Below are 16,785 nucleotides of genomic sequence, written 5' to 3' on the forward strand. Positions count from 1 at the left end.
AGGGCCCACTCGACACAGAGAATTTTGGGTTGGGCAGAGAATCAGGCTCAGTCCTCCTGGAGCAGGTGGTTGAATGTCTACAGAGAGCCAGTGGGGCATAATGATTGATTTGTTGGTCTGGCACAGGGTAGATGCAGCCACAGAGGTCACTGGGTGCCCTTCAGATACGGAATCATTGAATTGTAGAGTTGGAAGGGGCCGTGAGGGTCATCTAGTCCAACCCCCAGCGGGGCAGGAATATTCAGGTGGCCCCGTTTGGGGGTTGAACCCATGACTTTCGCCGTTTACCATCCCTCAGCCTAGCCTTCCCTACAGGGTTTATATGAAAATGAAGGTGACCCCCAAGCTCCTTGGATGAAGGGTTGGGTAAAAATGTAATAAGCTATGGTTGGTATTCAGTTAAATTTCACTCAGAGTAGACCCACTGAAATTAATGAACATGGCCATGTTGGGTTCCTTACTTCTAATGGGTCTACTCTGAGCACAACTTTGAATACTACCCATAGGGAGAAATTTTACACTCTAAAACCCTTGGGAATGGAAAAAAAGGAAGAAACTAGATGGACCTTTTGATTGTAAGTTCCAAGGTTATGTTTCTGCGAATGTTTGCACAGCATACCTTCCCAAGGTTTTGTTTTATAAGTGAGATTTATCTGTGAAGTTCCTGACACGGCTGTTTTTCTTTCATTTGCTCTGCCTCCCTCTCTCTAAATGTCACGTTCTTAATATCTTCTCTAGGGCTTCATTAGGATGTTTAGCGTTGGTTACTTGATCCAGTGTTGCCTTCGGATCCCGTCAGCATTCCGGCATCTGTTTACAAAACCTTCCCGGCTGCTCTCGCTCCTCTACAACAAAGAAAATTTCCAGCTCGGGGCTTTTCTGGGGTCATTTGTCAGTATATACAAAGTAAGTTTCTAAAGTGCTGAAAAGTTAAAAAGTTGGAATTTAATTATCCTAAAGTTGCTCCTTTGCAGCAGCAGAAATATTTAACGAGCATCTGTATCATTCTAGGGACTGAGCCACATAACCCACCACAGACACATGCGGACCATCTTATTTCTTTAAGAAATAAATTGCATTAAGGGCGCTAATCAGCAAGTTGAATTGTGGGGGGTGGCTGTGTTTTTTACTAAATGGGGAGCATTTTTATTGAGTGTTAGTAGAATATTGGCTCGTTTGGTCGCAAGTGGGGAGAATCCCCTTGATTTCTGTTTCCTTGACCATGGAGGAATTTTGTAATCACTGCTGGGCGACATTGTTTTGTAACTTAAAAGGGGAAAAAACAAACAAAAAGGAAACAAGCTTAGCTTGAAAAGAGGTGAGGGAGTCAATGTGATGAGCAGTTTTAGAATGCGTCAGTGAACTGGGAGTCTGAAAGGCGTGGCACATATCTTGTTTGCAAGACAGAGAGAAATCTTCATTTATTAGTGCAACACAGCACCATTCACCTACTGCTTGGAGTGGTGTGGTTTCTGCCTTCATGATTTCTCCTACACTGCTCCAGGTTCTATACTAATATTCTACTCATTTTATTATGGCAGATCGCATCGTTCTACTCTTGATCAACCCACTAGACTCTCTGAGAGCAACCACACCACTCGAGGCTATATATAAATGACGCTATAGCCAAGCAAACTTTCAGGTTTACCAGTATGCTCACTCTTTCTAAGGCCAATGTGTTGGGAAACTGTGTACGTGCAGCTACTCACACAGAGTCACTTAAGGTTTGGCAGACAGCCAGAAGGCAATCTGAAGGAGTAAGTCTGCCTGGTGATAACAGAGACATGGAGACCGCTCCCTGATTGGTCAAGCTCTCTTAAGGGAGTGATAATTAATGGCCTACCAAGTGAGTTCGTGAGTTCAGTGGTTCAGTGTGTCAGTAAGTGTAGGAGTTGTGAGTCATGTCAGAGAGAGCTAGCATGAGATCCGTGTTCTGTTCCTGTAAATAGTCCACTGTATATAATAAACACCTAACTACAAGTTCCTGGTTCCTGCTTTGTCTATCCTGTCTGCAGCCAAGTTGCCAATCACTTCCGTGGATTCTGCGTGTACTCTGCTAGGTCTGGCTAAGGTCCTGCAACTAGTCAGAAAGTTGCGAAACACCAAATAGGTTTTGCCAATAGAATGCACTTCGGAACTTTTCCTCTAGAAAGCCTTTTCCTCTAGGCTCTCTTGTATACCTTCTAGGACCCTAAAAGTGCTGGTGGCAGAATTCTGAATTGTACTCTTCAAGTCTGTAGATTGGAAGGCAGGGGATTTCTTACTTTTTAATGCTCTCCCATGTAATTAGCTCCCTGCGTATATGAAGCTAGCACATCTGAGAGGGGAGTCTCTTTCGCTGAAGCACCAGTTTACTACATGCAGAGAGCTTTTTCCACTAGCATTAATATGAACCCCCTCCCCGAAGCAGTACACTCCAGAATTCTTACCACCCCATTCCAAATAATGTGCCGAATGTCTGGAAGCAATTCCTTCCTATTGGCAGTTTTCAAGCAGCCAAGTAGTATATTGACTCAGGTGAGGAGCAGTTTGGGTGAAACGTATAGAAGGGAAGGAAATGATATTTTGAAAAACAAAGAGGCTGTGTATATATGAACAATTTCAGATTGGGCTGAGGCTTTGTCCTTGTTTCAGAATGACCTTCTAGTCTATCTCCAAATACCATGTTGAGATTACTTTATAAATCATCATGCTGAGCAGCTACTAAGTGTTCATCAAGAGCCAGAGCCGTAATCAGAGGGTTTAAGTTGACTTGATTAAATTTTTAAGACATAATTGAGTGCTTTGTTACTAGATTATACCTCTAACAAGATTGATGTGATTATCCTCAAAACACAGGGTACAAGCTGCTTCCTGCGCTGGGTACGGAATCTGGATGATGAACTGCATGCACTTATTGCAGGTATACCTCCATGTTTCTCCAAGGCAGTGGCCCACTTGCCCAGGGCTAGAACTTTCCATGTATTTGCCTACCCGCTAGAGAGATGCTGGTTTGGAACCTGAGCCCTCTGCTTCCTTCTTTCATACGGTTTTGTCAATTTTGGGAAGGGAGCAGTGAGGAAACCTCTGTTGGAGATCAGCTCAGTTCCCGAGATGTTGTAAGAATTGGCCATGAACAATGTCAGGGACAGAATGTTTGCAATACGTCCAGCTTCTGTCAGCAAAGAAAAAACCCCTTAGCCCTGCCTTTGGGCATCCAAACTCATCTTCCTGGCCACTGTGTGAATTTTGATTGTGGACTGTGTTGGTCTCTGGTCTGATCCTGCTGGACTCCTAAGCTGTGTTATCCCTTATTTGGATCATTGTTGCTACAGAATTTCATGTAGCACACGGTAAAAAATGTGACTGATTTGTTTCTTGTTCATCCAGGATCCTTGGCAGGAATGTCAATGATGTTCTACAAAAGTACTACTATCTCTATGTACCTGGCTTCCAAACTAGTAGAGGTAAGTGTATTGCGGCTTTGTTTGTGTGTGTGTGTGTAAAACAATCGGGAGGAAGAAAATTCTGAGCACATCTACTCCTTCGTAGCGGTTTGGAGCCAGTGGGTCTGTTACACCCACATCTGACCTGCATATTTTCGTTTTAGGAAGGCGGAGCTCTGTGTGGATGGGCAACAGAACAAGGATACCCCACATAGCAACATAATAATAATAATAATAATAATAATAATAATAATAATAATGGAAAAGGCACAGACCAGCAGTTGCAGGATGCTTCTTTGAGAACAGCAACCTGAGTGCAATGATGTTTGTATGCTTGCTTTGTTGCTGAGCTGGTATATCTTGTATTTTAAGCTAAAAGGTTGCTTCCACATGTTAATTTTTCCCTTGAGGAAAAGCAGCTCCGATCGAAATAACACCAGGAATCAGCTTGGAAGGATAGCATTTCATGCATCTGTTGGCTTTTCCCTTTTGTATCTTTTCACTTCACTAAATGATGAGGTCTACTGGTTCCAGACTTGCTGTGTAATATTGCACCACACAGCGGCTGCTTATTCTCTCCGGAGTTTACTCCAGGGCACTAGGACGCTGGTGAAAGCAGAATCTCTGCATGAATTGCCACGTCATGGCGGCCAAAAACTAGCCGACCAAAGAGGGACATGTTGCTTAGGAGGAGAAACGGTGCAGATAAAAATAAGCCTCCATTAAAAGGAAAACCAAAAATGCTTCGAAAGAGCATGCCATTTCAAGTAGCTTTTAGAGCGCTGATTAGTTACTGCTCTAAGAAAGAAAGAAAGAAGCACCAACACTATATAGGAGGTAGTTATATTGCTTGGATGTAAAATATCCTCAAATGCAATATGATGTTAGGCAGCTGTTTACACTAGAAATACCTGTATTTTTCTGTCTATAAGACACCCCCATGTATAAGATGACCCCTATTTTTTGAGCCCCAAATTAAGAAATAAATATTTTAAACATTCCATGTATAAGATAACCCCCAATTTTAAACTTAAAAAAATTGGGGGAAAACATAGTCTTATACACGGAAAAATACAATAAGTAGCAAAACTGCAAACATGTAAGTACTGCCCCATATCATTCCTGGAGTTTATTCCCACTCCTGCTGCAACTGATCGTGTCGTCTTAGTACGGTTCCCCTCTTCCTCACTCAGTTCCATGCTAGAAAGAGATGCATTGTAAGCTACGCAAAAACATTTAGGTAGTCTACAATACATGTTTCCTTGTCACAGAATTTGGACATTTTCCCCAGCATTCTGGAGACTCTGTAAAAACTTAGGCCAAATTGGTATTTAGGTCTGGCGCCACCTGGCGGTCAATAGGCAGCACTGCAAGTTTGCAAAAAAAATGAAATAAAGACTTCAAACAGGAAGCTACCGTCTTAGCTCCTCCCTTCTCCTTCCTTCTTCAGTTTCCCACTTTGCCTCGCAGAAATTGGTCCTTTCTTCCTTCGACACCTGGCATTCTTGGAGCAGGAAGGCATAAAGTGGAAGCAGTGGCCACTCTCGGCTCCACTACATCTCTTGCCTTTGTAAGAATACTTTGCTCTGTGTTTCTTTCATTTAACAGGCCATGTATTTCAAAGGCATCGAAGCCGGAAAGGTCCCTTATTTTCCCCATGCCGACAGTATCATCTACGCTGTGTCCACAGCCATCTGCTTCCAGGCAGTAAGTGTTCAATCTTTAGTTGGAAGCTGCTTGATGTGTCTAAATCTATAAATCACAATTGAGTAAAAATATTTAGAAGCAAGGAGACAGTTTGACCCTGCGTACAAAGGTTGGTAGCCTCTTTCCTGTGTTTCCCAATAGCAAGATTGCCAGAGCTTTTTATGCTGTTAGACGAGAAGACTTGCTGAGGCTTTCAGGGGAAGAGTGTGTGTTCCCGGAACATGTAGCAGCAGCTGTCTGCTGACTTGAGCAGCCATTGGACTTGAACCCATCCCTTCCTTTGTGTGACGTTAAAGCTGTGGCTGGTGGGACTGTTCTTCTGATTATTTTATTATTACGCTGTCTGTTTACGCTGTTATGTTTTTTATTATGTCTTTATTACATTTTTTTTATTATGGATGCTCCGTAAAATGTGTTCTTAGTGTTGTACACTACCCTGGGATCTTTTGATAAAGGGTGGTATATAAATTGAAATAAGAATAATAAGAATATGGTTAAATTCAGATTTTGTTGTTGTAGGCCGTGATGGAAGTTCAAAACTTGAGACCTTCATATTGGAAATTTCTATTACGGCTAACAAGGGGAAGGTAAGTAACCAGCAGTGATTTTAATAGAGCAGTTGCAGATTGCAGTTCTGTGAGAAGTTTGGTACTCTTTCTTGGGAGAAAGATCGATAGTCTGCTAAACGAGGCCATCAGAAAGAAGAACCACCCCAAAGTATCTTACTGGCTGTATATTAAAAATATAGGATAGTTGTGGTCAGGAAAGCACCATTCCCTTTGAATTTCCCTGGTTTCTGCTTGTATCTCAATGTTTCATTTCCATGTCTATTACCAACAATGTTTCTTAATTCAGGATTAAGAATGGATATTTGCATTTGCACACCATCACAGATCCTGTGATATGTGGAGTGTAAACATGCATACATATCTGTGGTTGTGTCTTTATTCTAACTTAAAAGGGCCATCTGCATTGGCGCTTCTGGAAGATAATTTCCATTCTGACTTCTTTTTTAAAAAACAGTCAACTACTTACACAAATACACCATAACGCTAAAGCAATCAATTGAAAATCGTGTCATATCTGACAGGCTTCACTCTTTGATTTGCAGTGATTAGGGTAGAATGCAGTTTGCGTGCAATGCCCCAAGTTTTAAATTAAAAGGAAGGGACAGGGTGGGTAGCTTATCTGAACACAGACATAAGTTAAAAATGGAGATAAATAAAAAGAGAAGAAGGCAAACAGGGAAGGAGAAATCTCAAGCTACCCAGGAACACTGTAATTGTTAATGCATTGGACTTAACACTTGGTAAGGTATCATATTGCCACACTTCCTTTAGCTAGAAGGAGGAGCTACAGAATGGAGAAGAGGAGAAAGAAAGGGATTCGTTTGACACAAGACACATGAGTGTGCACCACATTGCAAGCTATAACTGACAGAGTAATGAGCCACTCGAAAAGGGGTTGTTGTGAATATATTCTCAGTCTGCAAAAGATTTTGCTACGTTAGTCCTCAGAAGAGACAATATCCAAAAGTTCTCTGGCCACCAGAGATTAGTCCATTAAAGCAGTTCATTTGAACCATTTAAGACATTGGAGTTCTTGTAAACACTCAAAAGCTTTTATAAAGTAAATAAAAGTTACTTTCTGGCCCATGTATCTAGTATGGGGGAGTTTTTAGTTTGGCCTATCAGATAGATATATTGATATATAGATAGATTTGTTTTGGTCATGTTTCCTTTCATAGATCCATAATTTCAGACTCCGTTTTCAATAAAACAAAGGCAGCCGCAATTCCGTGAGTTTTCATGACTTATTTCAGCAGCGAATGCTTTGCAGGAACCGAGTTTCATTCAGAATCAGAGTTGCCTTATGCTCCCAAGTGATGCAGTGTGCTCAACTGTCGCCTTGTATTTTCCAGGTTTGCTGTCATGAACAGGAAAGTTTTGGATGTATTTGGTACTGAAGCATCTATGAATTTCAAGGACTTCGTACCTGCGCTTGACCCAAGACATACAGTGGCTCCACCAGAGAGGCCCGTTGAGCGATCTTGGTAGTGAGACGTTAGCCTGGGACGAAGTCTGGCTGATGTTTGTGCTGAGAAGTTAAATTAACTTTAACAGTCAAATAGACCGAAGAGGGCTTGTGTTCCACTTCAGTATTGTTTCAGTGAGTTGCGTTATCTTACCAATCAAAACGTTGCTAAAGCACCGTAGCGAGATGCGGCTTTTAATTCTGCCGCTCCCTTAGTAGAAAGTGTCTTTGGATCACTGTGGCTGGTTGACGCAACCTGGTAGATTTTTGACAGAATTATATATCAATGGATTAATATATCAAAAAAAGATCGGGGGTGGTTGGGTGGGTTAAAGTACGTGAATGTACTTAAAATAAAAATAACACCATTTTGAAAACAATTCATTTTAATTCATTCCGGTAGATAACTTAATAACGATATTTTTACATTTAGAAAATGAAAGGGACATTGGAGATATAATGTCAGAATTCTATAAATTTTATTTTGAAAGTCAGATTTTAGTGGGAATGTTTTCTCTGTTCCAGATAGATGGTTAAAAACAAACAAAACATTGTTACTGGAAAATGTTTAAAGAGCCAATGTACCATATTTATGACTGTACTGTTTATATCCAGCTTTGGCTTTGAAAAAGCCCCACCCCCCGCCTCTTCCCTTAAGTCGAATTGCATACCTCGAAAGCTGCCTAGAGATTAAAAAAAAATATAGTGGGCATTTAGGCCTGAGTAATGTAGTTCTTCAGATACGTGTATGAATAACTAGAAAGGACAAGACCACCACAGAATGGAATGTAGTATTGTTCTTCAGGTTTTGAGCTGAGCCTCACAAGATATACTAGATAGTTTGAAGAGCAAAAAATTGAAAACCTATATACAAGAGACTTAAGAAGATGATTGTGCCCTTGAATATGGAATTGACTTGATTTTTGTAAGCTTCCATACTATGTCAGTAATCCAGTGGCCTTCCAAAGGAGTCAAAACCCCAAAGTTTGAAAGGTGAAGCAAAACAGATTGAATTTTTTTTTTGAGAACATTGATGCTGTTTGCTTCTACAGATTTTGTTCTTTTTTTAAAAAAAAGTGTAGCCGACATACAAGAGCCATATTACAAGTATGTTAAATTTAGGGCAAGCTGGTCATTGCTCGAAATCCACTGCCCCTCTTTCCCTGTCTGATCCCTGTGGAACCTTGATGCCCAGATTCCATTTCTATGATCAATTCAGTTGGGTGTGGGCTGCAGTGAAGGAGCCTTTGGATGGAAAAGACATTGTACTTAGAGTCGTCTGATTTGCCAGAAGCTGAAATGTCTGTGCTTCGAGAAACATCAGAAAGATTAGAGAGACTGTTCAGATTCTTCTTTAATTGCCGCAGAGTTGTCGTTTTTTCCAGCTGTGTGTGTATTTGTCCACATGAAAATTACCTAACAGAATAATTTCCAATATAAGAGTGAAATTATATTTCCAAAGAACAGCAGTAGCATAATATCTCTTTAAAACATCCCAGGGAGCAAGCAGTATTTTGAGTTTGTGAAAACTTTCCTTCAAGCTGGTTATAAAGTGCAACACTGGAAGAAAAATATGATTAAAAAGCCTGCAGTTTTAGGTACTCTTGACTTTGGCTTTTTTTTTTTTTTTAAAGCCAGCAAGTTCTTTTTTCCTATTTCTTCTTAAAATTTAACATCGTTCCCAATAAATTTTTCTGGTGAACTCAAAAAGCACACTCACTGTGTCAAGAACTATTTAATTTTAGTTAAAACAAATAAAGGTATTATGCTACCATTGCTGTTTGATTTTTATTTTTTTTAATGGACCAATATATTTGCCTCCGTTTATTTTCTGCTCTAGCACATAAACTTGCACGTTGGCCTTTTAAGTGAGTGCTGGTCATACTTGTTACATGTTGTTGGGTTTTCCTCATGCACTAAATTTTATATCAGGGTTGCCAAATGAATCCATAGCTTCCCTTTGAGGTAGGGGAGAAGTACGATTAACTAACACAGTGAACCGCTACTGTTGCCGAATGATTGTCAGAAGTGTCTTTGAAGAACAAAAATGTCAACAGCTGGCTACACAAAACGTTTTTTGCATACCTACAAGAGATGATGAACAAATCCCCTGACTGGGATAACAGTGGCGGAAAGTTTATTTGGTAAAGACTCTGGAAAGAGTACAGGCATCGAACTCAGGGACATTATGCCACCCACATGCCATATAATATAACAAAAAGACAACCCCAAAAGAAGAGAAACCCCTTGGAAGTGAAAGTGGTCTCCACAACCAACAGTAGTCCCATTGTCTTGACTATTCCATGTAATTCCATGAATAGAAAAGCTCTGGTATGGGTCAAGAACTTAACTTATAGGGCTTAGAGCAGGTGGTTGCAGTACACAGAAGCAACCATGCACTTGGAGCTATATTGACACTATTTCCTGCCCCAAAGTACCAAACCATCCAGACCTTCGTGTGTGAAACTTGGTCTTCCTCCTTGTATGGGCAGCCTCTGCCCAGAGGCCTCAAGTCTCTGGTGCCATGCAGTGGTTGACAAGCCACCAGAAGCTCGCACTTCCTGCTCTCCAGAGTACGAGGGGCCCAGGGTCATGCCTGATGTTACCAAGAGCTGAGTGCTTGGCCCTTGCTTCTTTCTTCTCCAGGACAACGTGGGAAGATCAAGGAAGGAGGCTCCAGAGCAGATGGAGATGGTTTGATCGAAAGACTTTGAGTGAAGATGGTTCCAGGGAAGCATTTGTGATAACCATGAAAATGGCTCAGCAACCAGTGCGTGCCCAGGCGTCTTGAATGCCCGCAGTGGTTCTGAGCTTTGTGGTGGAGCTAACTTGGCAGCAAAGAGTGTGGAAGGGGGAAGGCAAGTACATGGACAGCAAGGGAGAGATTCACCCATCAGAATATGGTAGTCAGATTTTTGGACCATATCTAGGTCTCTTATCTCATTAGTTTGAACACCTTACTGGGCATTTTGGCTTACGCGTCTATAACATGTTTTTCTATTTCAGCCGAGATCTTTTTATACACCTTTGTTCACAACCAAACTTACTCTAATTGTGCCATGGCATCCAAAGTGGTATAGTTTGGCTCAGACCACTGAACCAGCTCTGTCTCTGTACTGGCTTGAAATCCTCTGTCAGACTGAAATTGCCTCGTAACAGAATGTTCCCCCCCAGTTTTACTTAAGCAGAATTGTGTTACGAGTGGAAAATTGACTGTCCCTTTGCAACCCTCAGAAGACAAACCAGCAAGACCTGATGATCTCGTTCACCACTAGAAGCTGTTCATTGAGGCTGTGCCAAATTTTCACGAGGCCTGAGATTTTTCTTTTTTGCAGTGAAAACTGGCATTTCATGGGTCATTACGTTTTGACTGAAGGAATAGCATTCCTGGAGGAGGAGGAGGAGGAGGAGGAGGAGAAAGAGGCATTACTCTTCACTGCAAAACTATCGTCCCCCAAGTTCTCTTGTCCAAAGCACTGGTCAAGGGAGAATGAGACGATCCATACTTTTCTGGACATTACTTTAAAGGACTCGTTCCACAGTAATATGCACAAAGTGTGAACCTCCTTCTCCTCCCTTTTTCTGAGAAGCAAACTCAAAAACAGAGGCCGATCTCCCCCCCCCCCCCCGCTCAACCAAAATGCTGTCCACGTGATTCATGTATAAGGATCTGTAACTTGGATGTCAGATTCAAACACAGAAGGAAGGAAGCTGCCATGAATGTTTGCAGGAAGCAGAGAGAGGGGAGGCACAAGAGCATTGCGTCTTCTTCTCTGTAGACTTCCTGGTCTTTTAAGAAGGCAAGGGATACTAAGTCCCCTCATCAGATGAATGCACATCCATCACTTTGGGCCAGACCTAGCAGTGTGGGGAGAAGCACAACTCACACTTCCTCTTTCACCTCTTTATTTGAACACCAGAAATAGAATCATAGAATTGGAAGAATGATAGAAAAATAGGGTTGGAAAGGGATCATGAGGGTCATCTATTTCAATCCCCTTGCAGGGCACGAATCTCAGCTGAATCATCCATGACAGGTGACCATTCAACCTCTGCTTTAACAAGGAAGGAGAGTATACCACCTCCTGAGGGAGACCATTCCACCATTGAATAGTTCTTCCTGTCTGACTGTTCTTCCTGATGTTTATTCCAAGTTTCTCCAAAATCTGTGGGACTTGGCTTATGATCCAGGGTAATGAGTGTGGGGCATTTTGCGTTTTTCTTCATTAGGATGAAATGGTGAGTTAGGGACTCTGTGGGAGCTCTTATCTCAAACGGCTTCCGCCATTCCTTTTGTCCTCTGTGTTTCATATTTCTTGGTGATCATGGTTTTTGTGTAATGATACATTTAAAAAATATGTTTTAAAGAGCCTGTGATTTTAACTGGAACGGTTGGAAGTAAACAGTGAGCCTTGCCACCTCTCATCTCTGATTATTAAAACATTTCCTTACTGGACAAGTTGCAATGCTTGGATTGATTTAACAGAATAAAATTATTTGATGGAACCTGTTTCTCAGACGCCAGGCTTTCTGACCTAAAGCTTGAAGAGACCATTTTGTCGAAATAATCATACAGAAAAATCTGTTAAATGCACACACACACTGCTGATACTACAAATATCCACAAGAACACCTTTCGTGCATGTGGTGAGGGACCTTTCACACTGAACTTGTGGGTGGCAGAGTGGATGACTCCAAAACAACAGCACAGGGCATGGCCATGAGACCATAAATGTGTGAGGGGGTTCACCTTACACCACTACTGAAAGCAGATTAAATGGCCACAAAACCCTTACGTGATCATTAGAACCTTGTTGGCGTGGGCTGCTTTGGGAGGGAGAGCCAGACAGAAATCAAATCTATCAATAAAATTGCCAACTCTGGCTGTTCTCATGGGCTCCGGCAGCTTCCTGTGTTCCTTCAGCAAGATCAGGGACCTCTGGAATGAAACTCAACTCAGGACAAGTTTGGCTTCATTGCCTGAGGCGAGTTCAGCAGGGCCCACATTGCAGTATTAAAAGCACTGAACCTTCCCCCCCCTGCCAAAAACCAGTGCTTGTTACAGCTTGCGATGGCCAACAGCTGACTTGATTTTCAGAGTGCAGTATGATATTAAGCGAGAAATACTTCATCACAAACGTGACAAAGCAACCATACAACACAGCCAGCTGTTACACATGTTAAAACATTGGGAGGGGGGAGGGGATTCAGTGTTACACATGTCAGCCTGGAGAGAACTGAATTCAGGACACGAGGACAGAGAAATTTTGCAGAAATTCCTACCTTCCGTACACAGAACGGAATGTGTATTGGAATAAAACAAACTGCTGAAGCTATAATTAGCGTCCTCTTCTTAGAAAAGCTGCCCCGCTGAAGAGACTTAACCAGTTTGCTGCAGAAAATGGGAACTGGAGTGGGGTAGCCAGTTTTGCTTCCTTTTACATAACAGACACGTAAGAAGAGTCTGTTGGCTCAGTCCAATGGCTCATCTAGTCCAGTGTTCTCACATGGGCCAACCAGATGCCTTGGGAAACCCTCAAGCAGGATTCCACCACAATATCCTTCTCCCCTCCTGTGGTTTCCAGCAACTGGTATTCAGAGACTTTGCTGTCTGCAACTGTGGAGGCAGAGCACAGCCATCATGGCTAGTAGTCACTGATAGCTCTCTCCTCCACTGATTTGTCTAATCCTCTTTTAAAGCCACCATCGTCTCCTGTGGGAGCAAGATAACGTTCTCCATAACTGGTACCGGTTACTAGACCAGCAGCTGTGTTTTCTGCTCATCTATAATATTTCCAGGAAGTCTTCAAGGGTCACCCTTTGTACAACGTGTTGCAATAGTCTACACTGGAAGTTAGAGCGCAAACTGGCCCCCAGGATATCCCTGACTTGGGGGCGTCACAGCTGCCTCATCAGCCTTAGTTGCACATGGTCCTTCAGAGATGACAGTAGATCCATCCATCCATCCATCCGAAGAAACGCCATGGTACACCTCCATCAGCAGAACCAGACGCCGTCATCCGCCCCAGTTGCAACAAACCATTTCTCTCCCATGTCGGCCTCTACATACGCAGCAGGTGCTGTAACTCTCCAATGGTTTGACTTCAGCCCAAAGGCACACTTTTCCATTGTCTCCCAAAACAGACAGACACTCGCATTATCTCCCTGCTACCTCACCTTTGGCTGCTCAACTCCTTGGCAGGCACCTGGTAAGCATATGCAATCTTTGTGTCAGCTGTTACATATGCAGCCCAATGTTATGGTGTGCATCAAGATCTGTGGCTTGGGGAACGCTCCCAACATTGGTGTCAGAAGTGGACTTGATCAGAGGTTTCCAGACACCCTCTGAAAACTAGTCAGCGGGGCAAGGAAGGCAGCATAGCTGCAGTGCAGTCTTTTTCAAACCTTTTCAGGCCTCTTGGTTCCAAAAAAACTTGTCTCCAGTGCCTGCTTTACAAAGCATTATTCAGCATAGCAGTTTGCACAACCCACAAAGGAAGAAGACACAATAAAATTCAAAGCACTAACAATTAATTGCACATTTATTCAAAATCCAGTATAAACAATGAATGAACCTGGTCCTGTGATACTAGCTTTTCAAAGTCTTCATCGTTACACCTTTAGCATCCCCTGCTGCCCTCTTGCCTCTCAGTGACCCAGCAGGTAATCCCACCATCCCCCAGGGGCAGTACTGCCCACTGGGGGAACTATGGCTATGGCTGTTAAAAGCTCTTACAATGGTACCTCGGGTTAAGAACTTAATTCGTTCTGGAGGTCTGTTCTTAACCTGAAACTGTTCTTAACCTGAAGCACCACTTTAGCTAATGGGGCCTCCAGCTGCCGCCGTGCCGCCACCTCACAATTTCTGTTCTCATCCTGAGGTAAAGTTCTTAACCCGAGGTACTATTTCTGGGTTAGCGGAGTCTGTAACTCGAAGTTTCTGTAACCTGAAGCGTCTGTAACCTGAGGTACCACTATATGCTTCTTGCAGCTTCCGTAAGTATAGCTCAGGGGTAGGCAACCTAAGGCCCGTGGGCTGGATGCGTCCCAATCGCCTTCTAAATCTGGCTGCGGACGGTCCGGCAATCAGCGTGTTTATATGTGAGTAGAATGTGTCCTTTTATTTAAAATGCATCTCTGGGTTATTTGTGGGCCATAGGAATTCGTTCATTTTTTTTCTCTTCAAAATATAGTCCAGGCCCCCACATGGTCTGAGGGACGGTGGGCCGGCCCCCTGCTGAAAAAGGTTGCTGACCTGCAATGAAGGCTGTGCTGAATGTTCTTTGATTTGGGGGTTTAGGATGATGACAGTGCTTGCTGGAGAACCAAATACCAACCACCGCCCCTTGACACCAGTGACAATTTATCCCCCCCAGCTTCAAGCTCCCGTCTCCCAGATCAGTTTCTGCTTTGGCACCAGTGGGGGAGACATTCCTCCTTTTTGCAAGGAGTTGAGACCAGGCAGACACAGCAGGCAGTACCCAGTTTCACTCGACACTGGCTGGCATTTCCCCGTAAATCTTTTGGCAGGTGGATTTTTATTGTCTTTCCCGAATAAAATGCCCCTCGATTCCCAGACGCAATTTCATATGGTGTGGCTTAAGTCGCTGCCCCCGAGACCATAATATTTGATATACCCAGAATGGTGTGTCTTGGCAACTCCTTGGACACTAGATCCCGAAGGGGATTTTATACGATGCCTCTATTAAATTTCTCCCAGATAGTTATCCCGGCCACCAGAATCTGCTGTGCTGTCAATAGAAGAAAAAGTCTTTGTTCAGAATGTGAAGGATATTCTTCTGAGAATTATTGCACGAGGCCAGTCTGCTAACAGCATAATCTTGATCCAGGTTCTGAAAAACACGGCTCATTTATATATTTATGCATCTCATAAAACGTGTACACTGCTTTAAAATATCATTAAAATAAACAATTAAGGTAAAAATCAGATTATATTACATGTTTGGATAAGCCAGCCTAAACAAAAGTGTTTCCAGCAGGCGTTGAAAAGTGTGGAGTCATGGTGCCTGTTTAATATCATCATCATCATCATCATCATCATCAAACCTTTTATTGGCATCACATCCAAACATCCAAAACAAATCAATACAGAATTACCACTTCCCCAGTTGGCAGGACGTTCCAAAGTGAGTTCCTTGGGTTTGTTGAAGAAAAGGTGGGATATAAACGTAGAAATTAAATAAGTAAGTAAATAAATAAGCAAGTTATTGTAATGTCTATATAAAAAACAAAGAATCATAGAGTTGGAATGGATCCCAAGGGTCATCTAGTCCAACCCAGCTAAAGCAACCATGGCAGATGACCATCCAACCTTTGCTTAAAAACCTCCAAGGAAGGAGAGTTTGCCGCCTCCCTAGAAAGTCCTTGCTCTGTGTTGGACTCAATGCAATGGTTTGTGGATCTCCCAGAGAGTCTAATGGGGAGGCAAGATCTGTTGGAGACAGTGCTGTGAGTCCATCCTAGGCTCCAGGTTGCATTTACGTACTATATATCCTAAAGACACTACAGTATCCATTGGCTTTCATTCCAAGGAAATCGGACCCCGGGGAATCGCTGGAACCCTGGAGTCTCTTGCCTCTTGGGGACTGGCATTCATGGAACGCTTTCTGCATGGCAGACGGCAAGCCAACCTCTGTCCAAAAACCTCCAAAGAAGGAGAGTCCAACACCTGAGGGAGTCTGTTCCACTGATGAACAGCTCTTGCCACCAGAAGGTTCTTCCTAATGTTTAGCTGGAAATCTCCTTTCTTTTTTTCCTTTCTTTTATAAATTTTATTTTCAGTGCAAAATAGCAACAAAAATTACAAACATTGAATCCAAAATAAAACTATACAGACAACAAAGAAAAACAGAACAAAAAAGAAAAGAAGAAGCAAAAGAAAAAGCACACATCTACAAATGAAACCGTATCTTCATTCTAATCTAGTCATTACATACATACATATACACATATTGACTTCCTTTGTTCTAAGACCTCAAAAATTTTACTCTTTCTAAATTCTTGTGTCTAATCTTTATATTTTTTACACCATTCATTTAGCTGGAATCTCCTTTCTTGGTGACTTCCTTTCTTGTAACCTCTTCTCTTTCTCATCTGTATATATAATTATAATGTGTATACCGCTTAATGCCAAAGCAGACCATTAGCGATTCTAATATCTGCTGTTGACTCCTGAACAATGTCCCTTGAAATTTAAGCTGAGCATACCTGTCTTAATCTGACAATATGTCGAAGGATATATCCCTTTATACGCTTAGCCGCAGAAACGTTTTAACAATTAACTTGGCCTTGGAAGAGTCTCTGGGAAACCTTGAAAACAAGCCAGTTGTGTGTGTGTGTGTGTGTGTGTGTGTGTGTGTGTGTGTGTTTTGGGGAGGGGGGTTCCCAACAGATTGAAATGCTTCCACTGTATTTATCCTGCTTTCCTTGAATTCTTGCTGACGTGGCTTGGACTCCCTGCTCCCATTTTTAGCTGCCACAGAGCAGCTGGAAAAGGGCGATTCTCCATGCCAGCTGACTTCTGGCAATTTCACTGTGATTTAGAGGGTTTAGCTCTTGGCTGAGTTCCTCGCAGCAACACTTCGTCCCTTTGTTTCTA

General features: G+C 42.5%; 1 protein-coding gene across 1 annotated transcript in view; it reads left to right on the plus strand.

The window, feature by feature from the left end:
- The window catches only part of TMEM135 (transmembrane protein 135), a 173,158-nt gene extending 164,218 nt beyond the window's left edge, over positions 1-8,940 (plus strand). The window contains exons 10-15 of the mRNA XM_081002220.1: positions 739-906; positions 2,839-2,902; positions 3,370-3,446; positions 5,034-5,132; positions 5,652-5,719; positions 7,054-8,940. Coding sequence (XP_080858346.1) covers positions 739-906; positions 2,839-2,902; positions 3,370-3,446; positions 5,034-5,132; positions 5,652-5,719; positions 7,054-7,189 — 612 coding nt within the window. The 3' untranslated portion in view covers positions 7,190-8,940. The remainder of the gene's footprint in view (positions 1-738; positions 907-2,838; positions 2,903-3,369; positions 3,447-5,033; positions 5,133-5,651; positions 5,720-7,053) is intronic.
- Positions 8,941-16,785: the final 7,845 nt, after the last annotated feature.

This window comes from Podarcis pityusensis (assembly GCF_964106645.2).
Source record: "Podarcis pityusensis genome assembly, chromosome: 4".
Classification (NCBI taxonomy): Eukaryota; Metazoa; Chordata; class Lepidosauria; order Squamata; family Lacertidae; genus Podarcis; species Podarcis pityusensis.